We start from the raw sequence: 26,450 nt of genomic DNA on the forward strand, positions 1-26,450 counted from the left end.
CTAACTCAAAAGGTTTTCCTGATTTTTCTTTGTTTTTACTTTTTATAATCAGTGTTATTAGACTTTAAAAAACAAGATAAAGACTAGTCCCAAAGCTGGACTCTGTGAACAAAGTTATTTCTTTTATAAATATTTTAATTACAAGTAATCCTCACTCCAGGTAATTTCAGTAACACACAGTACTTGCAGGTACACAAGTTCACATGCACACATGAACACATAGCCCCCAAACTTTCACAGAAAGTCTGACAGCAACCACATAATTGTAAAGGAGCCCTACCTCTCAGGGTGAGAGTGACTATGTCAGCCTAAAGAAATCACAGAGGGGAAAGTGTGTGTCACTGGAAAAAAAATACAAATAGGGATTTAAAATGTTTGGGTGAGAAGCCAGAAAGAAAAAACATAAAGTGAAATTCTGATCACCAAAATGGAAAAACAAACAAAACCTTCAGATTTCTATATCGAGCTTCTTTCTGTCAAAGAACCTAAATAATAGGCAAACTCGTGTTCCCACTAAAATATGAGGGTCTCAAACAACTGGAAAAAATCAAAAGAAGAAACAAGGAAACAGATGATGGAAGTTAGTGTAAATCTCTGCATTTTGGGAAAGAGTTAGTTGTCATTAACTCCAGAGCCCAGCATAGTTTCCATGGAGCCCTGAAGGGAGAGGACCCCCTGCCACAAAGAGTTTTGTTCCGGATGAGTCGTAGCAGTGGGTGTAAACAGCATTGGGGAAGAAATCAATGTCTGAAAAGTAATTCCTCCAGGTTTCATCATGATTCTATGGGAAGAGAAAGAGACTCTGTTAGCACCTCTAGGTCATGGGGCAGGAATGGACAGGAATGCTTTCTGGTCTCTTTAAGAGCAGAGAGTCCTGTACCTGTAACCTGATGTCAGGAGACTGATGCTTATGTGAATAGGGACCTCATTTTTCCAAATGAACATTAAAGAGGAACTGAGCAGGCTGAAGAGTTGCTATACAAACCGAAGGTCTTCTCAAGACAGCTAGAATCAAACTCTTTAAGAAATCACCCCTAATGCCCTGGCAGTCTCAGCAGCATGTTCCTTCTCCTTCCTCCTCTATTATCACCTGGGGCAGGGGTGGGGATCGTCCAGCCCGTGGGCCGTATAATGCCTGCAAAATCATTTGGTCTGGCCCTGGCAAGGCATTAGGGGTGAGTTAATTAAATATTTGACCAAATATATATAGCAGGCTAATTTTTAAGTTAATTTTGTATGGCCCGCAAATTATGTTATAAATGTTCAAATGGCCCTTGGCAGAAAAAAGGTTCCCCACCTCTGACTTAGGGGGAAACCCTATGTCAACTAGTATGTCTTATTGGGCCTGTTTTCTCAGGGATATGCAGACGTAAAAGTACCTCCTGTCCAAGAAGTGTCTCTTACTTGTGCAAAAGTATGTGGGTAAGGGTGTGTCAGTGAGAGTGGGAGTGGGTAGTACAGCAAAGACAATTTTTCTGTCTCTGTCTAGTAAACATGTCGGGCAGGGGCTTACTTACCAGCCAGCCTTTGCCAGTGGTTAGTTTCAGATTCTCCCCTGCTAATCTGGGCTTGGACCCATAACAAGCCGAGAGCCTCTCTTCTAGGAATCTCTGAGCTCGGATGTCATAGAACAGCAGGGAGCCGTGCCCTGTGCCTACAGTGATGATGTGCTCATAGAAGCTCACTGACCGGATCCCTGAGAGAGAAAAGTAAAGGGCACTTAAAAAAGTAAAGGGGGAACATGCACTTAAATCTGCTAATCTGAATTTCTCTGACACTGAGTTCACATAGTACCCCCAAATACCAGGCAGTGCCTTTCCTATGGCAGGCATAGTTCATGAGAAAGCTGAAGAACCCTGATGCCACACTGCCATCCATATACCTAACAGGAAACTTCCCATAATCCTCAGAGAAAGGCCAGACACCTGATGATGCCCAAGATGCTTTTGGCCTGAGATTGTAAGTGCCTCTGAACCTCTTTGCCTCCCCTATCCTCAGTCTGGAGTCATCATTCATAACTCTAAGCTCTTCTCCATTATATGTTTCTAACTTATACTGAAACTGAGACCTGCATTATTTACAAATCATTACATTAATAAAGACTTCCTTGCCAGGCCAGTGTGGCTCAGTGGTCAAGCATTGACCCATGAACCAGGAGGTCAAGGTTTGATTCCCAGTCAGGGCACATGCCCAGGTTGCAGGCTCACTCCCCAGTAGGGGGTGTGCAGGAAGCAGCCTATTGATGATTCTCTCTCATCATTGATGTTTCCATCTCCTGCTCCCTCTCCCTTTCTCTCTCTGCAATCAATTGGGGGAAAAAACATATTAAGACTTCCTTCTAGCCCTAGCCAGTTGCTCAGTGGTTAGTGCACAGGCTTGCAGACTAAAGGTTCATGGTTCGATTCCCGTTCAAGGACATGTTAACGCCATCCCTGGCGCCAGTGCAGGAGGCAACCAATCAATGTGTCTCTCATATCGATGTTTTTCTCTTCCTCTCCCTTCCTTCCAGTCTCTCTAAAAAGAAATGAAAAAAATATATCCTCAAGTGAGGATTAACAAAAAAAATGTTTTTTTGGCACATAAGAGCTGCTGGATAACATTTGTATAATCAGTATTTCTGTATTAGGTATAAAGTCTACTCCTGTAACAGTAATCAAAATATCTTAAAAACTGTTCACATTGTAGGCATCATTGCAGCAAAGCCTATTTATTCTTTCCCTTTCTACTCTCATTATACACACTATTCTCCCTGTCTGAAATGTGAACATCTTAATTATAATTGAAAACAAACAAATCCAAAACACCAGGACTCTTACCACTGCCTCGCTCCCGGGAGCAAACAGACTTGATGTTGTATGATGGCTGCCGTGGGTCCAAGAAAGAGACATGAGCTTGGGAGCCCACTGCATATACTGACCATTCACTTCCGTAAGCCAGACACACATTCTCACGGCAATATGGGAGTTTGGTGGAGAGGAGCTGAAAACACAGAAAAGAGATGCACCCATGGCATTACCAGAGAGCATAGAGCAGGGCATTGTTCTTAGACGCTCACCTCTGGTTTCCCTCATATACAAGGACACAAAGTCAGAGACAAAAGGACAAGCCCCAATTAAGGAAATAACACCCTGTTCCACAACTAGGTATGTAAGAGAATGACTGTAATAAACAATATACAGGTACTGGATAGGATGGGTTAGGGAAAAACTCAAGCTGGAATTAAATAATCAGAAGTAGAGAGAAAGGCCAAGACCTACAGGTGGTTTCATGGGATAACCCCAGGGCTCTAAAACCAAGGTCCCACTCTGTTCTCCACCTTTCTCACTGCTCTTCAAAGAGGCTCAATTCTGGCTACCCTCAGCCTAACTCCCCAATTGTATGGGGGTTGTACACTATAGAAAACACACTCATAGGACTGGCTCAACCCCAGGTAACCCCAATCTGTCTTTAAAAAATAAATATAAATATATATATATATGTGTATGTGTGTGTGTATAAATTTTATTTTTTAATATATTTTTATTGATTTCAGAGAGGAAGGAAGAGGGAGAGAGAGATAGAAACATCAATGATGAGAGAGAATCATTATCGGCTGCCTCCTGCACACCCCCCACTGGGATTGAGCCTGCAACCCAGGCATGTGCCCTTGACTGGAATAGAACCTGGGACCTTTCAGTCCGCAGGCTGATGCTCTATCCACCGAGCCAAACCAGCTAGGGTCCAATCTGTCTTAACCCTGGTCCTTGTTAAACCAATTCTCAATGGGTGCCTACTGCATGTAAGGCACCAAGAAAGTGGAGTTAAAAAACTACTAAGATATGAAGGAATCAATAATTCCTGAGACTCTGATTCTTCTTGAAAAGAGTTTATCACAGAGGTAACAAGTAGCAAAGGCCTCTGGGATGAGAAAAGGGCAAAGGATCCAAGGTAGGCTCAACTTCATGCAAAATTTGCTTGTAAACATTATAAATCAAACCATATTCTCATTACCTTATATGATTATTTCAGAAATGACTTATCTTAGTTTAATTCATCTTCAGTTGCCAGTGGTTCCTAACATTTACGCTTTCCTGCACTCACAACATGCCAGAGTCAACAATCCATAAGCAAATGTTTAAATGCATTGTGGATTGGGGACTGCTTATTAAAGGAATCTCTCAGCAAGCCCTTGCAAAGTAAAAAAAGTGCCATATATATATATATATATTTTTATATATTATTTAAAAAAGACTTTTAAAAAATATATATGTACATATGTGTGTGTGTGTGTGTGTGTGTGTGTGTGTGTGTGTGTGTATAATTGATTTCAGAAAGGAAAGGAGAGGGAAACATCAATGAGAATCATTGATCAGCTGACCCCTGCACGCCCCCTACTGGGGATTGAGCCTGCAACCTGGGCATGTGCCCTTGACCAGAATCAAACCTGGGACCCTTCAGTCCGCAGGCCAACGCTCTTATCTACTGAGCCAAACCAGCTAGGGCTTAAAGACTTTTAGGAGAGACAGGCCAGACTCAGGATTTCATGCACCATGAAACCACATGCCCAGACCCTTGATTGGTGCTTTAGACAAGAAGGAAAAGGCTTAGAGAGAATTAAAGTATTTTAAACATATGGTGAATTTTTAGGTAAAATTATTAAGTCATGCTCATCACACCTTAGACAGTGTATTTTCAGCCTTCCAGAGATGAAAGTAGCCATCCAGAGATACTGCTCCCAATTCCTACAAGAACAATGAAAAACAGGTTATATTCCAATCTGTAGCAACTAATATACAACAGTAAGCAGAAGTCTTAAAGTTCAGGTCCTCCCATTCTTCATTCCTATCCCATGATGATTCCAGCTGGTGCCAGGGAGTATAATCTCATTATCAGCCCTATGAAATGCAGATGGACAGCTTATTAAACTGATGCTTCTCGTTAAAAGAACTCAAGTAATTCCATTTTCTAGTAATAACATAAAGCCCTTACTATACAATCATTCCCATGACATCATGTTTGACAGAGCAGAGCACACACATGAAGGACAATTTTGTGTCCAGTGTGAGAGCTTTTACTAATGTAAGTGGAGGGTCTAAGCTAGGAGAGATAAGTCTACCCCTAAGCCATAAGTATGGAAGGGAGATAGAAGGCTAAGAGAACTACCCTTCATTGTGGCCTGACTCAGATTTTGGGAGAAGCCTTTTTCCTCTTCAGGCTCTGGTTCTCCATCCCAACACTACTGAATACCCCAGTTTGAGGAGATCTAATGCAATGATTAGATAAGATCTGGTGGCAGTGTTCAGAAGAGGAAGTGAAGAATGAAAAGAAACTGAATACCAAAGAGATAAAAACCCCTGCAAAGGCATAGTGATCCTGGGGAAACTCTTGAGAGGCTGACCCACAAATATGGACCATCCAGAGAAATACAGCAGAGCTCAATACACAGGATGGGTTTCATAACCTGTTATAATTTCTCATCAGCATCCCTTAGCCTTCAAGAGGTGCTCTGTGGGCTCAGAACCAAACTATGCAGCAAGCACTGCCTTGTGGAGAGAGAAGGAAAGTACATCTTCCAAGACATAAGCCAAGAAGTTGAAGAGTAATGGGCTTCAGGAAACCTTTGGCAAGCTCATACCTTGTTCTTGTTATTGAAGGCCAGAGCACGGACCTTGCAGTTGTCAGGGTTTGTGTCTTCCTTGGGGATGTCCTTTAAGGCCTTGTGAGTGATGTGAGCATACACAGGGACCTGTGACACACTGTGCCTTGCATCACTTCTGTTTAACACATCGTCTGTCACCTCCCAAAGTCCCATAGAACCATCACGTGAGCCTGCAGGTCAAGGAGACCACAAATGTCAGATATACTCAACTCTCTAAAGGACAGTCCAACAGAAGCCAAGATGGGCTATTTTAGTCTAGCTCTTTGTGCATCATCCTCATATGTACTGGTGCTTGTTCAGGTGGCCCACCTCAAAACAGAGAGCAATATGCATTTTAACAGCTACACCAAGGGAGTGATTTGACTAAGGTCTAGGATTTATTTATTTATTTTTAAATAAATTTTTATTGATTTCAGAGAGGAAGGGAGAGGGATAGAGAGATAGAAACAACAATGATGAGAGACTCATTGATCGGCTGCCTCCTGTACGCATCCCCCTATCGGGGATTGAGCCCACAACCCGGGCATTTGCCCTTGACTGGAATCAAACCTGGGACCTTTCATTTCCCAGGCCGACACTCTATTCACTGACCTAAACCGGCTAAGGCTAAGGTCTAGGATTTAAAATATAACATTTAAGCATAACACAGTTGATGAATTTTTTAAAAACATAGTTTGATAAAGCTCAGTAATTTTTCAAGCCAAATCTTTAGGTCACTTGGGCATGCACACACAAGTGATTTCTACTGGGGAATAGGGTTTGGGAATCTCCACTTTACATCAGTTGTTGCTTAATCTTTTCTGAGTCTTGTGATCCTTCAAGAGACTTAGGAATTTCTTTAGAAAAATATATAATACCACATTGTACATTTATTTTCAAGGCAATTCATGGGCCTCTTAAAGGCTTTCCATGGGCCCATAGGGACCACAATCCTTGTACTAAGAATGACTGTTCTACATAAAATGAATGCTTGAAAAGACAGTTTCCCTTAGTAAACAATAATGAAGCACTTAAAAAACTAAGAACATTTTTCTTTAGCCTAGCTGGTTTGGCTCTGGATAGAACGTTGGCCTGCAGACCAAAGGGTCCTGGGTTCGATTCCAGTCAAGGGCACGTACCTCAGTTGCAAGCTCCTCCCCAGCCCCAGCCCCAGCCCTGGTTGAGACTCATGCAGGAGGCAACCAATCAATTTGTTTCTCTCATATCAATATTTCTCTCTGTCTTTCCCTCTCTCTTCCACTCTCTAAAAATTATTTAAAGAACTAATTTGGCAGCAAAATATCCTCAGGTGAGGATTTTTTAAAAAAGAACATTTTTCTTTAAATTGAGACCTAAACAGATGGCTGGTGGTAAGCTAAAATGGGACCATCTTTCTAGACTACAACTGAGCAATCTGCAGCAAAACCCATAAGGTTGTATTCCCATCTAGGAATAATCCTCTGTCATAATAAAGATTAAAGATGTTTATTCAGGACAATCTGTATGTCCAACAGTATAGCTATGATATAGTTATAGAACAGAATATCAAGAACCACTAAAAAAAAAATCATGGTTTTAAAATTCCTTTCCAGTAAAATTATTTGCCAACTCTCCTTGGAAACCAGAAGGTGCCCTTTCCATATTTAAATCTCCTGACTGCTTTGTAGTAAAAATTGTCTAACATAGCAGAAATATTCAATTCATGTGTGAAATCTAGAAAAAGCCAGAGAGAGGGAACATCTGGAGAACTTCACGGGGTTTATTTTGCAAATTTTAAAAATAAAACTGCACAAGGCTGTTTGTTTGTTTTTGTTTTTTGACATTTTCCCATTGATTTTCAGAGAGAATGGAAGGGAAAAAGAGAGAGAGAAAAACATTGATGTGAGAGAGACATCAATTGGCTGCCTCCCACATTTGTCCCGACCAGCGCCAGGGATTGAGCCTGCAACTGAGGTATGTGCCCCTAACTGGAACTGAACCCAGGACCCTTCAGTCCACAGGTCGACATTCCATCTACCGAGCCAAACCAGCTGGGGTAAAACTGCACGAATTTTATTATAAAAAACTTCAAGCATCCTGAAATGTTGAAAGAATTTTACAGTTGCATACTTACACCTATATTCTATTATCAACATTTTATTATACTTGATATATCACATCTATGCATATATCCATCCCTCTATATGATCCCATTTTAACCAACTAAAAAATATGTACTAAAAAAACCCTAGCAAGATATATTTCAAAATGTTAACAGTGATTATCACTGGGTAGAGATATGAGTAAGTCTTCTTTCCTTTATCTGTATTTTAAAATTTTCTTACGTATAGACCTGGCCAGATGGCTCAGTTGGAGCATCATCCCATACACCAAAAAGGCTGCAGGTTCGATTCCAAGTCAGGGCACATACCTAGGTTTCAGGTTTTAATCCCCAGTTGAAGTGCATACAGGAAGCAACTGATGATATCACTTCTCAGCCTTTTGGCTAAGATCAAGTGTAGGAAGCAACTGATCAGTGTTTCTCTCTTTCTCTCTCTCTCTAAAATAAAAAAAAAAAATCAAAAAACATATCCTTAGGTAAGGATTAAAAAACATTTCTTATGTGTATTAATTTTACAATAAGGAAAATTATTTAAAGAACTAATTTGACAGCAACATGAAGATTAAATTTGAGGAGACAAGACTAAAAGCAGAAAGAAAATATGGGAGGATACTTGGGAAACTCAAGAGATGGATGATGAGTGCCTGGCTGGTATGGCTCAGTGGTTGAGTGTTGACCCAGGAACAAGAGGTCACTGTTTTGATTCGCAGTCAGGGCACATGCCTAGGTTCCAGGCTCAATCCCCAGTAGGGGGAGTGTAGGTGGCAGCCAGCCAATGATGTTTCTATCTCTATATCCCTTTCCCGCTTTCTCTCTAAAAAAGAAACATATATATATATATATATATATATATGTATATATATATATATATATATTGCCGAAACCGGTTTGGCTCAGTGGATAGAGCATCGGCCTGCGGACTCAAAGGTCCCAAGTTCGATTCCGGTCAAGGGCATGTACCTTGGTTGCGGGCACATCCCCAGTAGGAGGTGTGCAAGAGGCAGCTGATCGATGTATCTCTCTCATCGATGTTTCTAACTCTCTATCCCTCTCTCTTCCTCTCTGTAAAAAATCAATAAAATTTAAAAAAATAAATAAAAAAATATAAGTGTGTGTGTGTGTGTGTATTATATATATTATATATAATATATACATATCAATAAAAATACACTTTAAAAAATATATATTTCTTTACTGATTTCAGAAAGGAAGGGAGAAGGAGAGAGAGATAGAAACATCAATGATGAGAGAGAATCATCAATTGGCCGCCTCCTGCACGCCCCGCATTGGGGATCAAGCCTGCAACCCAGGCATGTGCCCTTGGCCGGAATCGAACCCAGGACCCTTCAGTCCACAGGCTGACGCTCTATCCACTGAGCCAAGCCGGCCAGGGCAAAAATACACTTTTAAAAAAAAGAGATGGATGATGAGCTCTAGAGTATAGAAAATAGAAAAGAAATTGATGGAGATATTTTAGAAAACAGTATCAACATGGCTCGGTAATCTAAGGAAACTAAAGAGCCTAAAATGAGTCTTAGTTCCCTAGCTGTGCAATCGGGTGGAAGATGGGAGCACTCACCAATATATGTCAGTGAGGTGAAGGCAGGGGTGGGGTAGTCTTGGAAGAGAGATTGTGCGTTTGAATATGCTGATTTTGAGGTGGAATGTTCAGGGGTTGATGCCCATCATCATGTCTGAACATTAGCACTAATTAACAAGTATTAAACATTTTCAAAATGGCAGCCACTATGCATTCATTCTCTCATTTAATCTTCCCAGTGACCCTCTAAATTATATAAAATTGTTACCCATGTTACAGATGAGGAAACACAAGTCTCTCTCAAAAAGCTTAAGTAACTTGCTCAAGATCATAGTGCTAATAAGTGGTAGGACCAGGATTCAAATTCAGGTCTCTAATAGTAGAGGTAATGTTCTTAAAACCTGCTGTTATTGTTCAGGAAATATATACTTGGGCGTTATCAGCTTGAAAACATGACACTGGCAGGGTATCTGAAAGAAGAGAGGGGTGGAGCCCAAACAAAGACAAGTCCTGGCTTCCACCAACCAAATTTAGTGCAGGTTACTGACATATAAACAGTCCCTATAGAGGTGACAAGACCGCCTCAGCCCTCTCATTCCTTGGGGAGACAAATAACAAGGAATCCCAAAACTTCTCAACTACTGCTAATGTAATTTTGATCTGTGAATATGCTTGCTTATTAGATTTATTTTCCCTCTTGCCTGCGTTCTATTGCCTTGCAAAGAATTAAGTAACCTCTAAGAATCTAAATTTTCTCATTTGTTAAATGGGTCTAGTAATGCAGACCCTCTAGTACTGTTCTGAGGATTATATAACATATGTGAAGTACTTACATTAGCAACTAGTAAGATTATTTTTATTTGGGGATCTGGAGTAGGTAATTATATTTTTACACATGAGTACCTAGTAAAAAAGGTTAGCACTCTGAGCCTACCTTCTAGGCTACTGTGGGTATCTAGAAAGCATTTGTATATCTCTAGGTTATCTTGTCTACACTTATTTCCATACATCTTTTTCTGACCTACCACTGGGAAAGAAATGATATATAGCTTTTATTAATAAGAAACTTAACACTATATAGTTAGTTGTACAAAAAATGGTTATTGCTCCTAATACTTTATAGAATTTGTCAACTTTTCCAAAACATGTTAACAACCATTATTTTAATGAAGCCCAACAAAAACATTAGGCTAATATGCCATCACACATGCTTTTTTGGAACACGACAGAGTATGAATAATAAATAAGATCTCCTGACCCCTAGTTGATTTTCTGTTTACTGGTCTATTTTCATTCACATTATTCCTTTTCAATTTCTAGCTTCCCTCCCTCCCAGCCACACCAAAAATCCTTACAAAAAGGCAATTTACCAGACACAGCCATAGTGTCATTGATCCATGCAATTGAAAAGATCCAGTCCTTGTGCCCATCCTTGGGGAGGAGGAAATGACAGATACAGAGAGGGGAGGGAGAAAAAAAGGAAATTAGTAAAATAAGAATTACAATGCACACTCTTGAGAAGCACACAAGTCTGGCTGAAAATATCTTTGTAAAAATTACAACTCTATCTCTGGTGATTTCAACCCATAGGGCATGATCTCATAATCTCTTAACTTCTGTCTGGAGGTGCAAGGCTAGAATAAAACTGGCATTCCTGTGAACTATAAGCATGTCTAGTCGACACACAGCTCTGGCCTTCATTCTCTGGATGTCTTTATTTGGGGCTCCTACATATAATCACTCACCTCTCATCCCTCCAACCTCATCATACAGTCTTTTCCTTGCTCCCTTCGACAACAGCTATAACTGACCTCTTGGCTGTTCCTTCTGTCTGAAACTCTCTTCCTCCAGACATCAATATAGCTTGCACCCTCATTTCCTTTAAGTCTCCCTGCTCAAATGTCATTCTTTTCTTTATATATATATATTTTTTTTAATTTTCAATTATAGTTGATGTACAATGTTTTTTTTCAATTACAGTTTACACTCAATATTATTTTGTATGTCAAGTCAAATGTCATTATCAATGAGGCCATCTTCTGAAATAGCATTTTTCTACCACTTTCTATTGCTTTAGCCTGCCTTATCCATGGTACTTATCAACTCTGACATTCTGCTGGTATTTATTGGTTTATATATTGCCTCCCTTCACTAGAATGCAGGCTTCAAGAGGATAGGGGTTTTATCTGTTTTATTTACTGCTGAACCCCAAGTGTCTAAAATAATGCCTGGCCATAGAAGGCTCTCAATAAATAGTTGCTGAATGAATGCTTTAATAACTTTTGCTCTCTGACTATGGGCAGTAGGGATGTGTGTGGAAACTGGACTCAAACACTAATCAACTGCTGCTGGCTCCTGAGGTACGCTGCTCGCCCCTTCATCAAACAAATACACTCTGTCACTATACCTGATACTCCCTATGGAGAGTCGCCCCTATTTCTGAAATCTTACCCCCACACCTTACCACCAGGGGGCTGTGGGAGAAGGGTCAATGTGACCTAGCAGGCTCTTTGAAAAAAACAAGACTACCTCTAACTCCAGTTATTGGGGAAACTTACATCTCCTACACACACGGGATCTAGTGTAGGCAGCCGGTAGATGGCAAGACTGTTGGGGTTGTCTCCTCCAGTGGCTAACAGTGTTCTAGAGGGATTCAGCTCGATGGCATGGATACCACAGCCCTGCTGAGTTATACCTCCAGGCTCCCGGTCCTTCAGAATGGGAATCTTGGTAATCTGGCTTGTCTGGATATCCACTACAAAGAGCTATAAGAGAAAAGGGATATAAGCTAAGTCATTTCTCTTTAATGTGGCTAATCCTGGGTACAAACATCCATTAGTCATCAAACATTTAATTAATGCCTACTACATGCTAGATACTGGGAATTATTAAAGGCACCAGCAGCGCTACCAGTCATATGAAACATGAAGATAATATAAGAGACAAGTATAATATGCTACATGCACACAGATTAGGAAGCAGTAAATTTTGCTTGGGATTCAAAGACAGCTTCAAAGAGGACTTGCATTAGACTATGGACCTAAAGAACTTGACTAGCCCTAGCAGGCAGTTCAGTCGGTTGGAGAGTCATCTAGATATGCCAAGGTTATGGGTTTGATCCCCCATCAGGACAAATAAAAGAATCAACCAATGAATGCATAAGTGAATGGAACAAGTTGATGTTTCTCTCTCTCTCTCTGTAAAATTAAATTTAAAAAAAGTTGATTGACTAAAGGTTTTTCTGCCTATCTGGGCATATTTTCAATATCAAATTTCTATCTACACATGCATAGAAACTTAGAAACAAATCACAATTCCCAGAACACATCACAAACACTATTAAACATACCTATAAATGCTACTACGTTTGCTGGAGTGACCTAAGACATATAACAAAGTAAAAGTTGTTAATATCTCACTGCTTATGTCTATCACACACCATTTTGTTCTGTGCCTCCATGCCTTTACTCATGCTGTTGCTTCTGCCTGAAATGCTCTTCTCTACCCCATTTACCAATCTAACCCTTTTTCCCTCTCCAAGATTTTCAACTCCGAGAAATGTTTTATGGATAAGATCAGCCTTAGAAAAAGGGCACTCCAGAAAGTCTACTATTCAATTCTTTATGTGACTTAATGCTTCACTCCTTCATTCACTCATATATTCTAGGTGCTAAGAAAGTAACTATGAGTAAGAGAGAAATAATCTCTGCCCTCATATATCTTATAGTTTCAGAAGTTGATTTAAAATCTTGTCAGCAATTGTGCCAAAGCCAGACCACGTCAAATCTTTGTATAAAGTAATCTACTGCATGTGCAGAAGGAGATCTACTAGTATGAAAAGAGAAATTAGATAAACCTTGAACTTAAAATGTGAAAAGGAAAGTAGCTGGACCAAGAGTGCCAGGCAGAGAGGACTGAGGAAATTTTTTACAAAGGCAGTGGAGTTGAGGGGGGGGAAGGGGATGACATAACCTCTAAGGCAGACTATATAAGGGAGATGCCCTGCCTAACGTGAACCATCGCTTGTGTGTCCCACAGGCGTTTTAAAATTCAACATGTCTAAAAGGAACTATCTTCCTCCCCAAACTGCTCATTTCATCTAATGCCACAATCCACCCAGTCACCCAAGCCTGGGATCTATTCTAGAATTCTCTTTCTCCCTCATTTTATCATCCAATCCAGTCCTGCCAAATCTACCTCCCTAAATATTCTTACAGTTGGCTCCTTCCTCTCTCTCACCACCTCTCTCCTGGACAATTGCAATTAGTCTTTGTGCTTCCAGGCAAGGCCACCATAAAAAAACTCTTCTCCATAATCAGTCATCTTCATAAAAATGAGAATCCTCCCATGTCAATTAAAAAAATACCCAACAGTTCCCCTTTACCTATATCCAAGCGCCTTAGCGTGGCATAAAGATTCTCCTCAATCTGGCCCCTACCTGTATCTTTCTAGCTCAGTGGTTCCTAACGTGGGGCACAAGGGGGCAATTTGATTTTTAAGGGGGACAATTCGAGAATGAGTTATTAACAGTGAATTTTTTGAATTTATGGTTCTAGGGGCCTCATATACAGTATATAAATATATATTATTACATATTTGTGCATTTCAGTTCTCTAGTATGTTTTGAAACTTTATTTGCTATTTTTTCATATTATTATTTTTTAATTTCTTAGTGATTTCTTCCTTAGTACTTCAACTGTCCTTTCCTCTTATTTTTCTTTCATGGATACCATGTTCTTTGGAAGCTTATTTAGACCAAGTTAATGGCCTTTTAGGCTTCTTCCATGTGAACAGGAGTTCACTTTTTGAATAAGAATTATATTGCCCTAGCTCTAGGCTCAGTGGATAGAGCGTCGGCCTGCGGACTGAGGGGTCCCAGGTTCGATTCCGGTCAAGGGCATGTACCTTGGTTGCAGCACATCCCCAGTGGGGGGGGGGGTGCAGGAGGCAGCTGATCTGTTTCTCTCTTATCGATGTTTCTGGTTCTCTATCCCTCTCCCTTCCTCTCTATAAAAAATAAAAAAAAGAATTATATTGCCCTAGCTGGTTTGGCTCAGGGGATAGAGCGTCAGCCTGCGGACTGAAGGGTCCCAGGTTCGATTCCAGTCAAGGGCACATGCCAGTTTATGGGTTCAATCCCAAGTAGGGGGCATGCAGGAGGCAGCCAGTCAATGATTCTCTCTCATCATTGATGTTTCTCTCTCTCTCTCCCTTCCTCTCTGAAATCAATGAAAATATATGAAAAAAAAGAAAAAAGAATTATATGTCACGGGGGTGGGGGGACAGGGAGGAATCAGGATTTTTAGAGATGGGGCATGGCCAAAAAAAGGTTGGGAACCACTGCTCTACTTTCACATCCTGCTGTTGACCGTATGCTTATTATTATTCATGCAAAAGTCTTCAATGAAATAAATTATTTTGTCTTATGCTCACGCAATTCACAATGCCAGAAATAATTTCCCCTACTTTTTTCTTTACCTGGCCCACATCGACTTATCATTGATTCAGGTCAGACATGTCCTCTCTGAATATTCCCTAAATTTCTAAGCTTGTTAAGTTCCTCTCTCTTTCTCTATTCTTTTTTTAATATATCATATATATATATACATATATATACACACACACACACACACACACACACACATATGTATATATATGTATATATTTTTATTGATTTCAGAGAGGAAGGGAGAGAGAGACAGACACATCAATAATGGGAGAAGATCATTGATCGGCTACCTCCTGCACACCCCACACTGGGGAATGAGTCCACAACCCTGGCATGTCCCCTGACTGGAAATCGAACCGTGACCTCCTGGTTCACAGATCGACACTCAATGAGCTACACTAGCCAGGCTCTCTCCTTTTTTAATTTTTATTTATTGATTTTAGAGAGGAAGAGAGGGAGAGGGAAAAGAAGAGAAAGGGAGAGAAACATTTATTTGTTGTTCCACTTATTTATGAATTAGAATCAGTGGTTGATTCTAATATGAGCTCTGACTAGAGATCAAACCTACAACCTTGCTGAATCGGTGACACTCAAACCAACTGAACTACCCAGCCAGGGCAAGTTCCTCTCTTGTAGGCTCCCAGGATAGCCCTCTACCCACAACTTAGACTATATCATACTAAGTTAAAATCTTGCCTCGCTTCTCCATTAAGCTAATAAGGCACTCCCAATTCCAAAAGCAGTGAATTTTACCTATTTGGTTCTATAATCCTGCCCCAACAAATGCAAGGCTACATAGTAAGCATGTGCAGTAGTCACTTTCAGGAGGTCTGCTCAGTGATATCAGGGGGCCCCCATATCTCTGCATTCAGAGTGGGGCTCTGTAGCTGTGATCTCCGGATCACAGCACTGCCCAGGGAGATTTGGTCAAGGCTACATTAGACTGTGTCATTCAAGTTCTCTCAGAAATGTGGAGTTGGCTGGTGACAGATTGTTTGGGTGGCCGTTCTCTAGAGAAAAAAACATCTTCCTCTCCAGAAGAGATGGAGTATGGCCATCCTTGGTTCCTTGTGGCTTTCCAATTCCTAGTTTCCTCCTTAGATCTAGGAATACTTCCTGCTCTTGGGGTTTGTGAACTAGCCCTTCCAAAATAGGTTTTCTTATCCTTTTAAATAAATAATCTCTAACACAATCCTTCAAATGTTTAATGAAGCAAAATTAACTGTCCACTTACACCTTTGTGTTGAGTGGGACAATGCATCCGTAACACATTAGCTGCTAGACCAATGATTCCCAAACTGATAATTACAATAACCTGGGGAATTTTCTTTTTCTTTTCTTTTCTTTTTTTTTTTTTTTTTACAAAATACTGCCAAAAAACCCCAAAAAACAACAACAAAACACACACACACACACACACACACACACACACACACACACACACAATTCCCAGGCCTTACCATGAAACTCCAAATAGAAATCACTGAGTTTGAGGTCACTAAAACTGAGTATTTTCCCAATAATCTCCAGGACACTGTTTACTGCTCAGGTTTGACAATCACTGATCTAGACACTTGTTATTGAAAGGAGCACCTGGGTGCTTGTTAGAAACAAGCCCTGCCCTAGATCTAAATCAAATTCTGGAGTTTCCCAAGATCTCTAGGTCCACTGAAGTTTGAGATGCACTGACATGAAGAGAATGCACTGTGTACACTGAGGGCAATGAGTTTGATAAAACACAAGAGTAAACTAAACTGCAACCTGCAAAGATCTGAGTTTCTCCTGTGAATTTGAGGGAGGGCTATAATTTTTAAGAATTATTTTAGTCCATTCCTTTGCCATTCTCTTCACTGCCATCCAAAAAGGTGAGGAAAAGAAGTTCCATCTATTCATATCCAAGAAAGTCTAAAGTCCAACCCCTGCAGTTTTGGAGTCAGGAAAGATCTAGGTTTGAATTCCAAATTGGTTACCTATTAGCTGTGTGAATTTGGGCAAGTCACTTAATCTTTCTGAATATTATTATCTATAAAACTTGAATAATATTATCTATCTCATTGGGTTGCTAAGAAATCAAATAAAATGTAAAGTGTTTAGCAAGGGCTCAGCACAGAATAAGTGCTTAACAAGTGATAGGTAACAGTAATATACTATGCTCATATTTGTTTAGTTTTGCAGGTTATAAGAAAAGCTTCTATACTATATGAAAAACATTTGGTACATGGGCAATGGGAAAATGGTAAGAGTTGGGTCTGCAGAGAGCCTAGGGAACCAAGAGTTACCCCCAATCTCACCTCATTCTTGCATAGGAAAGAAAAAGCACCATGTGAAGGACAGAGCTCTTTTCTTCTTCAAAGGAAGGGACAATGATGTGGAGGAGCTGCCACAGAATCTCTCTGACAAGGGGCCAAGGCTTCATGCAGCTCCTGTAACACTTCCTGCGCATTAACCTACTGGGATACCTGCCAGAAACTAGCTGCATGGCAAGGTAAACTGGAGGTTCAATGGCTCCCTGTACTTTACATTCTAGAACAGAAGAAGGAAAAAGAAAGCAAAGGCCTTACAATCAGGAAGATTATAAGACTAGTGAGTATATCTCTACATGTATGCATGTTTGTAGACACATGCAAATGTGTGTACCGAGAAAGATCAAGGTGGCTTAGTAAAATGGTAGACTCACAAAGTTTCTAAAACTCAAGAGTATTTTAGCTGAAGCCTAACAGAGAAAGGAAAGCAAATCCACATAGGTCACACAGACATCAAGATAAAGTCTACTGAGTTAGACAATAAAAGGCAAGTGGGCAGCCTAAGTTTGCTGAAAGTTGGGGGAAGGAAAGACAATAAAATCAAAGAAGAGAAATTCATTTCCTATTTCAAACCCAGAAAATGTGGGAGAGCAAAACAGACCTAAGACCAAGAAACACAACAGGAAATGGTCAGACAATATGTATCAAAAATTAAAAATGTGTAAACTCTGCAGTTCCAATTTCAGGAATTTATGCTAAGGAAATAATGACAGGTAAACAGTGTTAATTATAGTGCAGCAATTTTAAACTAGTGAAACACCACAGGGAACTGGGTAAAGACACACTCTTACTTCTTGAGCATTACATACAGCACAAAGACATAAGGATAATATGGTTTGTGTATTTGCCCACTGAGAAACAAGATCTCTCTCTAGGTGCTATTTATTTATTTTAATATATTTGTATTTATTTCAGAGAGGAAGGAAGAGGGATAGAGAGATAGAAACATCGATGATGAGAGAGAATCATTGATCGGCTGCCTCCTACATGCCCTTTACTGGGGATTGAGCCCACAACCTGGGCATGTGCCCTGACTGGGAATCAAACCTTGACTCCTGGTTCATAGGGCAACACTCAACCACTGAACTACACTGACCAGGTGGTGCTATTTATTTTTTTAATTGATTTCAGAGAGAGAGAGGAAGGAAGGGAGAGGGATAGAGAGAAACATCGATGAGAGTGAAACATCGATTGGCTGCCTACTACACAACCCCTACCTGGGATCAAGCCCTAAACCCAGGTATGTGCATATGTGCCCTGACTGAGAATCAACCAGCAACCTTTTGGTACATAGGATGATGCCCAACTGAAGCACACCAGTCAGGACTCTCTAGTTTTATTGAGCTCCAAAAACCTCCCTTGTGACCAAAAAGGGAAACTCCTTTTGCTGTATATCCTATCACTATATTTTCAAACCCCTACTTCACTCTCCCCAGAGAAAATATCTATACTAATAATAGAGGGATATGCAAATTGTCTGGGACAACATCACAGTAACAGTAATGACCAAACAGCAGGCTGGCAGACTGCATGAAGCAACAAGGACAGCAGTGGGGATAGTGAGGGATGACCAAATGACTGAACAGCAGGCTGCGTGGGGCAACCAGGCTGGCAGGGGGGGCAGTTGGGAGCGACCAGGCTGGCGAGGGGGGGGGTGTCAGTTGGGGGCAACCAGGCCAGCAGGGAGGGCAGTTAGGGGTGATCAGGCTGGCAGGCAGAGGCGATTAGGGGTGATCAGGCTGGCGGGGGGGGCAGTTAGGGGCGATCAGGCTGGCAGGGGGGGGCAGTTAGGGGCGATCAGGCAGGCAGGCAGGTGAGCAGTTAAGAGCCAGCAGTCCTGGATTGTGAGAGGGATGTCCAACTGCCAGGCCTAAACCGGCAGTCAGACATCACCCAAGGGGTCCCGGATTGGAGAGGGTGCAGGCTGGGCTGGGGGGACCCCCCCCATGCACGAATTTCATGCACTGGGCCTCTAGTATAATACATAACTGTGTTCAATTTTTATCAGTAAACAAGACAAGTAATGAATGGTAACTGGTCAAGGCTACTTTCACTGTTTCTTTAGGCTAAGAAAAAACAAGATTTATCTAGCTGAAGTAACATTTTTAAAAAATGAGAGTTCACTTATAATACTGTATCAGCAATAATAGAAATAAAAAATGAAAAAGATCACTCATAGTGCTCTTTTGTAAAGTCTGTTTTCATTTGTCAAGTTTCTGTTTAGTCCTTCACCACATGCATGTATAACTGTGCATAGCTACAATCAGCAGAGATCATTTTATTTCATTCCATTTAACATATCAAATGCTTTGCATGTTTACTTTTTAAAAATATATATATATTTTACTGATTTTTTACAGAGAGGAAGAGAGAGGGATAGAGAGTTAGAAACATCGATGAGAGAGAAACATCGATCAGCTGCCTCTTGCACACCCCCTACTGAGGATGTGCCCGCAACCAAGGTACATGCCCTTGACCGGAATCGAACCTGGGACCCTTGAGTCCGCAGGCCAATGCTCTATCCACTGAGCCAAACCGGTTTCGGCTGCATGTTTACTCTTTATAATTATGTTAATAACTGCATAATATCATGCAGACTTGATTTACCATAAATTACTCAAGTATTCTACTGTTAGCATTTAGCTAAAATAGCTTCTAATAATTATTTTGTTAAAAAAACTTTTCCTTTGGATAAATTCCCTAGTCTGAAAATATTAGGTCAAAGGGTATATTTTTAGGCTCTTCATTCAACACATGACATGTACCAGGCTTTTGAAGCATAATGCCAAATTATTTTTTTTAAATATATTTTATTGATTTTTTACAGAGAGGAAGGGAAAGGGATAGAGAGCTAGAAACTTCGATGAGAGAGAAACATCGATCAGCTGCCTCCTGTACACCCCCTACTGGGGATGTGCCCGCAACCAAGGTACATGCCCTTAACCGGTATCTAACCTGGGACCTTTCAGTCCGCAGGCTGACGCTCTATTCACTGAGCCAAACCGGTTTCGGCCCAAATTACTTTAAAAAAAGAGTTTTAGTGGCAACATTGTTGTTCCACCACATCTCTATCAGAACTGGATATTACTACCCTGGCCATGCACCTCAGTCAGTCAGAGCATCATCCAGATAAGCTAAGGTTGCAGGTTTGATCTCTGCTCAGGACACACACAAGAAGCAACCAATGAATTCGTAAATAAGTGGAACAACAAATCAATGTTTCTACCTTCTCTTATGCAAGCTCTCTCTCAAATCCAAAAAAAAAACCTGAATATTACTTTATTTCTAATTTACACATAGAAAAATATTTTCCTTTTATCTATATTCATTCTATAATGAAATTTAAATACAATTTCCTATAATTTACAAATTGTACATCCTCTTATATCAATTATATCTCAATGAATCATTTTTAAATGTTTAAGCTATTTGGGATGTGAATGACATACAGAAAACAGCCATTTATAGGGTAGAGAAATGGTCACTTCTTAAATGTACCTGAATCTGGCCAAAAATCCACCTAGAACCTACAATCATAAAACCACTTCCACACTTCCTCCTCTTTCACCACCACCATCAACAATTTTATTAAGCACATGTTCTAGGCACTGTGCTAACTAACATCTCATTAACTCTCTTCATGACTGTTAGACCCCCCAGAGCAAGAACAATGGACCAGGCACAAAAACTCACCAGAGCAGAAAGCCCCGAAGCCTAGCGAGGAACAAAACTGGGAAAACAAGAACGTGGCCCCCAGGGCAACCTATCCTCCCCTAGCACATCACTGGTCAGGTTTACACTCCCTGACCTCTTCCTCCCTGAAAATAACATCTAGGCTTCAGTTGTATTTGAGCTTCAGGCCCAAAAAAGCAGCAAAACCAGACAAGTTGACTCTGCCTGTGGCTGCCTCAGGACCAGCTACGTTGACTAATGACCCCCCTGGCACTGACCAATCAGTGGAGACCAGGACCCTGAAACAGAACACCTGGAAAGCTGATGAATATTCTATTAAGAGCCTCCCCTGAGATCTCCCCTAAGATTTCCCCCTGCCAGAAAGAGATACTTAGTAAATAACGCTCAGGACAAAGGACCCAGCCCTCTCTCCTTCCAAGGAGCAAGCCTATTATCTTTCCCCCACAAGCACATATCCCCTAACCTCTAAGGGATCCCATGAGACTTGAAACTAAGGGAGCAATGAGCAATGGCAGCTCATCCGTCCTGGGCTTAGGCCCTGAGTCTGTCTCAAAGGCCCCCTTTTCTCGGCGTAGCCCTTCCCTTTGGATATCCCATCCCCCATCCCCTTTACCTTAAATTCGATTTTTCTTAAATCACCATCTGAGATGGCTATTTAGCCTGCCTGCATACCACCAACTTTAATCTTTCAAAACTCTGCTACTTTCTCCATTTATTTTAAAGGTAAGAGAAGTCTTAGAATATACATTCAAACCTCGGTTCTCCAACATCTCCCATCTCAAACAATTCAGTTTTCAACCAAGTTGTTCACAGAAAAAAAATGTCTAGGTTGTGGGAAAAAACTTTGGATTTTTGACTTGACAACCCTTTCATCTGATACCTCAGCAGGACAAAAAGCTTCTCTCTCAGGCACCAAAGGATGTGACAACGCTTTTGTTGCTTTTGTCACTGGCATCAAGGATTAGCACGATTTTAAAACATAAAGAGGCCATCAAGAATGCTAATGTTGCCAACGGTGTGAAAGTGCTCACAAAACCACATCACAGGCAACTGAAGAGGTAGAAAAACTGTGGTTGATTTGGATAAACAAAAAGCAATTAGCTGGTGACAGGATTTCCAAGGCAGTGATACCTGAAAAAGCAAAGAGGTTACATCCGGATGTCCTGGAAGGAGTGCTGAAAGTGATCCCTTTAAGGGCAGCAGGGGGTGGTTCGATAAGTTTAAGAAAGAAAGTGTTTGTTTATAGATTAAACAGTACTAGTACAAGACACATGTATTATATATAAGGCTAAAAAAGGCAATCATTTGTGGGTCTGATTAATTCAATTTACATTCTTTTAATGGGAGCAAATCAGTTCTCAGCCTTCTGGAACGAATTAAGTTCGAGAATGGAGGTTCTACTGTATCTTACTTATCCAAGGGCATAAAGCTAATACGAAATGGGAGCCAGACTCAACCCACAAATTTCTGAATCCAAATATACAATACAAAGAGACTTAATCAAATGTGTTGGTATAAATGCAGATATTTCTGATATATGTTTACATATTACTTTTCTAGAAAAGAAACAAAAACTTAGAAACTGAAGGCCTAAGCTAAGATCTGACCTAAAAAGGGGGGGGGGAGGGAGCAGCCCTGGTCAATTTGGCTCAGTGGTTTGAGTGTCGGCATGCAGAATGAAGAGTCCCAGGTTTGATTCTGACTTCGACTGAAGGCTAGATCTATCTGGCCTTGGTCGGGGTGCATTCGGGAAGCAACCAATTGATGTTTCTCTCTCTCTCCCTCACCCCCCTCCACTGCCTAAAAATCAATAGTAAAAATATTGAGTGAGGATGAACAAAACAAAACCAAAAAAGGGCAAATCTCTGCCTTTTAATGAGACCAGGAACAGGAAGAAAAAAAAATCACTTATCAAGGCATCCTTAAAATGCAGAAATAAGATTTAAACCCTACTGGCTGCTGAATGGATATTAACCAAGATGCCTACAAAGAAATGCTTCCAGGTTTAATAAGTCTGATGCCCTCACCTGTGCCAAGTGTGGTTTAGAAAATACGCATATATCTAAAATTAAATACCTCAAACTCTGCATACAGTATCACTCTGCCTATACAGTCTTTATCCTCAAACCATCCCCTCTGAAAATATCCACTATCTTGAATTGTTTTTGGTACTCTCCTGGTTTTCCTGAACTCCCTGTTTCATAAATATAGGTATTTTCCAAGTTTCTTGGTAGCAGTTCTTCCTGCCTCATAAATATAGGTATTTTCCAAGGTTCTGTTCTTAGCCCCTCTTTCAAAAATATCAATGGTTCTTACCCATTTTTAGTTCACAGTATTTCCTTTGAAAAATCTAATGAGAACTATGAACTGCTTTCCACACCACCCTCCCTGCATCATGCCCAGAAAATACACATATAATGAAAAATTTGCAATTTTAGGGAGGTTTATGGAACTCAAGTGTGCCTTCTCTAACCATGTTAACAATAATCCCTTATACATATATTTTTCCCAAACCACTAACTTCAATCTTTACCCCCTCCCAAATTTCAACTAATCGAAAGCATAAAACTAAATTCATTTTCTCTTCACATCTGCTTAATTTTCACCCTGCCATCTTCCCAGTTATCCAGGTTGGAAACATCAGTATCAATTTTGACTTATTGCTCTGAATCAATTAAATATGAGCATGTTATCATCATCATCTATAAATTCTACCTCTAAGATGTCCTATCTGTCCCCTGTCCCCTCCTCACCTTCTCCCCATTACTGGCCTGGTTTTGCCGCTTATTACCTCTCATCCATAACCATAGTACTAACATCATATAACTCCTCTCCCTAAAAGCACTACTCCAATGACGTCACTCCCTGCTTAAAAATTCTTGGGTCTTGCCCCGCCAGTGTGGCTAAATGGTTGATCATCAATCTATGAACCATGAAGTCCCTGTTCCATTCCCGGTCAGAGCACATGCCTGGGTTGTGGGCTCAATCCCCAGTAGGTGGCGTACAGGAGGTAGCCAATTAATGATTCTTTCTCATCAGTGATGTTTCTCTCTCTCTCACTTCCTCTCTGAAATCAATAAAAATATATATTAAAAAAAAAAAAATCCTTGAGTCTTGTCTCTCCATTCTCCATAGAATAAAATCTTAGCTTGACATTCAAGGGCTTCCATAATTTGATCCTAATGAATCTTTCCAACCTTAATTTCACAACTCTCTTCTAGACACATAAAGCTCTTGTCATACCAGATTCTCAATATTTCTCATAGTGCTTTTCCTTCAGGGAGCAGGCCCATGCTCCTTCCCATTCTCCCTCTTCTTCCCCACTGGAGTGCACATCCTAAATGTCAAGACACCCCATGAGACTAGAACAATGGGCAGAGGAACAATGGGCAGAGGCTAATCTCCTGAACCTGTCTCTAAGGGCTTCCTTTTCTGACTTCTCAGTGAACCAAGGCAGCCGGGCCCAGGCTCATTTCTTTCCTATAATATTTCTAGAGACAAAGCAACCCCCGCCAAGGCTCCCTCCTGTTGCTTCTTCAATCCTAAGCCCTTCCTTATTTCACTGTTTCCAGATTTAATAAATATACTCTCAAAATAAAATTTTAAAATTCCTCATACATGGTTGATACCTTCCCCCATAAAAATACAGATTTCAGGTTTATCTTTAAAAAGGACAAAAATCTATTAATGCTAGGCTCAAACTGCTACATGGCTACAACTAGCTGGAGCCAAGAATTCCTTCTTGGCTCTTTGCAGTCTACACTACTTCTTATTTTTGTGCCTGGCAGGCTTCTTTTATTTAGCTGTTCTGACTTTGTGCACAATCTGAATTAGTAACCCTAAACCAGGAAAATATACCTACACATCCTAGTTGTCAGACCCATGATCCAATTAAGTTTATACTACCTCTCCTTCTTTAAATAATTTAGTAAAAATATGACCGTACTAATGTTATTAAAGATTAAAACATAGGCTGGCCATCTCTGCTATTATTCCTGAGCTTATTGGCCTTCCAGTTTGCATGTCATTCCATAGCACAGGGCAATTCCCACCCCAGGAATCAGGCTACAGAAAACTTTACAAAATATCTCCGCTGCTTTACCACAGAGGAAGACCCACTGCCTCAGCAGAGATTTCAATATTATAACCCCAAGTCAGGTAACTAGGAAAGGACCTGGCTTTTTAGCATTTGTGTACCCTCAGTTTAGTGCTGGTGAAACTTAGGTACATATGAATAGGTGATTTTAGAATATAAATGGTTGTGGCATATTTTTCCTACTGAATACATTTAAATCATTTTATTGATGATAAAATTTCAAGACATTGAAACTTAACTTACTATTGAGAATCAAACTTGAACTCTTCCCCCTATCCCAAATTCTCACATATTATCCAAAGACAGTCCTAATTGTTTAAATAATTTTCCTTTCTTTCAAACTGAGGGAAGTCTCAGGAATTTGCCAAGAGCATTGGAAAAACTTTGGACACTATCACTAATACTATTTTTGAATAAGATATTTTTCACCTGAAGTATTTCCCAAGATGCCCACACCACCTATATCTATTTTAGAGAGAGGGAAACAAAGGCACAGCTAAGGGAATCATTGGCCAAATGTCACAAATTTCAGAGAAAAGCAGTGTTCCTGGTTCCCTGCTTTGCTTCTGGAAACTGAACAAAACAAAACAAAAAACCCTAACCATAAAAAAGAAAACAGACTTAAGGTCATGAGGACATAGGAAGACAGAAATCATCCCTATTAACAGTAGGTTAAATTATTACTTACTATTATTCCCACCTTCAAAATAGTAAGTGCCAGAAGCAAGACACTATGATGATTACTTTAATTTACGACTCAGCAACATTTGCTGGGCAAAACACTATAATGGTATGTGTGGAAAATGGAATTAATTTCTCCAAATAAGATATTCTTTCTATTCCGAGTGACAATGAGACTAGAAAAATGAAGTTTTGTAGAGGCTTGCCGCAACTACATAGTTTTGAAGGGCTTTTGTATGAAAAGCAGCCTTCAACAGAAGAGGAAATGAAAGCTTGGCCCCAACCACCATGGTAGTAATTCCTTCCTTAAAACTCATGCTTAAATCTTTGCCTATCTATAATAATAAAAGCATAATATGCTAATCACACCGGACATCCTTCCGGACCAAGTCAGGGCTGCTAGGGAAGCCCAGGGCCCGGGTGCCAGGAGCCGGAGGGGGTGAGGGGGCTACTCTTGCAGGAATTTCTTTCATGCATCGGGCCTCTAGTATCCTTTATAAAAAAACCACTTCTAGTACTTAAGACTTTCTTGATTTACAGCAACCATCTCTCTTCCAATTAATCAAGATGTTTCTGTCCAGGGTAAATTTACCCAACCATTATGACATTACTTGTCTATTCACATAGAGTGAGGTGAAAATGGAGAGAGCAGCTAGGCCTCATCTCATCTTATCTTTTCTCACACTTCATTCAGAATCATTTCCCACCGCCAGGCCCTGCCTCTTTTCACTTGTCAATCATCTGACATCATACTATTTGTGCCATTCTGTTCCAATCATATCCACCATACCCAATCGTAGATTGACTTATTTTATCCATGTCTGTAATTGTGCTGGTTATATAGCTTACTGATAAATGTTTCCCTTCATTCACTTATAATTGTCTTCTGTCATTCTATATAAAAATATTCTCCTTACACTTAATTTTTCTCTTCTGAGACTACTGTGCAGAGAGAAAACACGTACATCCT

The 26,450-nt window shown here is 40.4% G+C and overlaps 1 protein-coding gene across 4 annotated transcripts in view; it reads right to left on the bottom strand.

Annotated features, from left to right (window-relative positions):
- Positions 1-575: 575 nt before the first annotated feature.
- DCAF12 (DDB1 and CUL4 associated factor 12) overlaps positions 576-26,450 on the bottom strand; it is a 29,530-nt gene continuing 3,655 nt past the window's right edge. For all 4 annotated transcript variants that reach the window (XM_028146424.2, XM_028146421.2, XM_008141978.3 and 1 more), the window contains 7 exons: positions 11,817-12,023; positions 10,629-10,689; positions 5,615-5,808; positions 4,656-4,721; positions 2,817-2,979; positions 1,518-1,696; positions 576-781 (listed from right to left, as the gene is read on the bottom strand). In XM_028146424.2, coding sequence (XP_028002225.1) covers positions 623-781; positions 1,518-1,696; positions 2,817-2,979; positions 4,656-4,721; positions 5,615-5,808; positions 10,629-10,689; positions 11,817-12,023 — 1,029 coding nt within the window. In that variant the 3' untranslated portion in view covers positions 576-622. The remainder of the gene's footprint in view (positions 782-1,517; positions 1,697-2,816; positions 2,980-4,655; positions 4,722-5,614; positions 5,809-10,628; positions 10,690-11,816; positions 12,024-26,450) is intronic.

The sequence above is a fragment of the Eptesicus fuscus genome, chromosome 15 (assembly GCF_027574615.1).
Source record: "Eptesicus fuscus isolate TK198812 chromosome 15, DD_ASM_mEF_20220401, whole genome shotgun sequence".
Taxonomy (NCBI): Eukaryota; Metazoa; Chordata; class Mammalia; order Chiroptera; family Vespertilionidae; genus Eptesicus; species Eptesicus fuscus.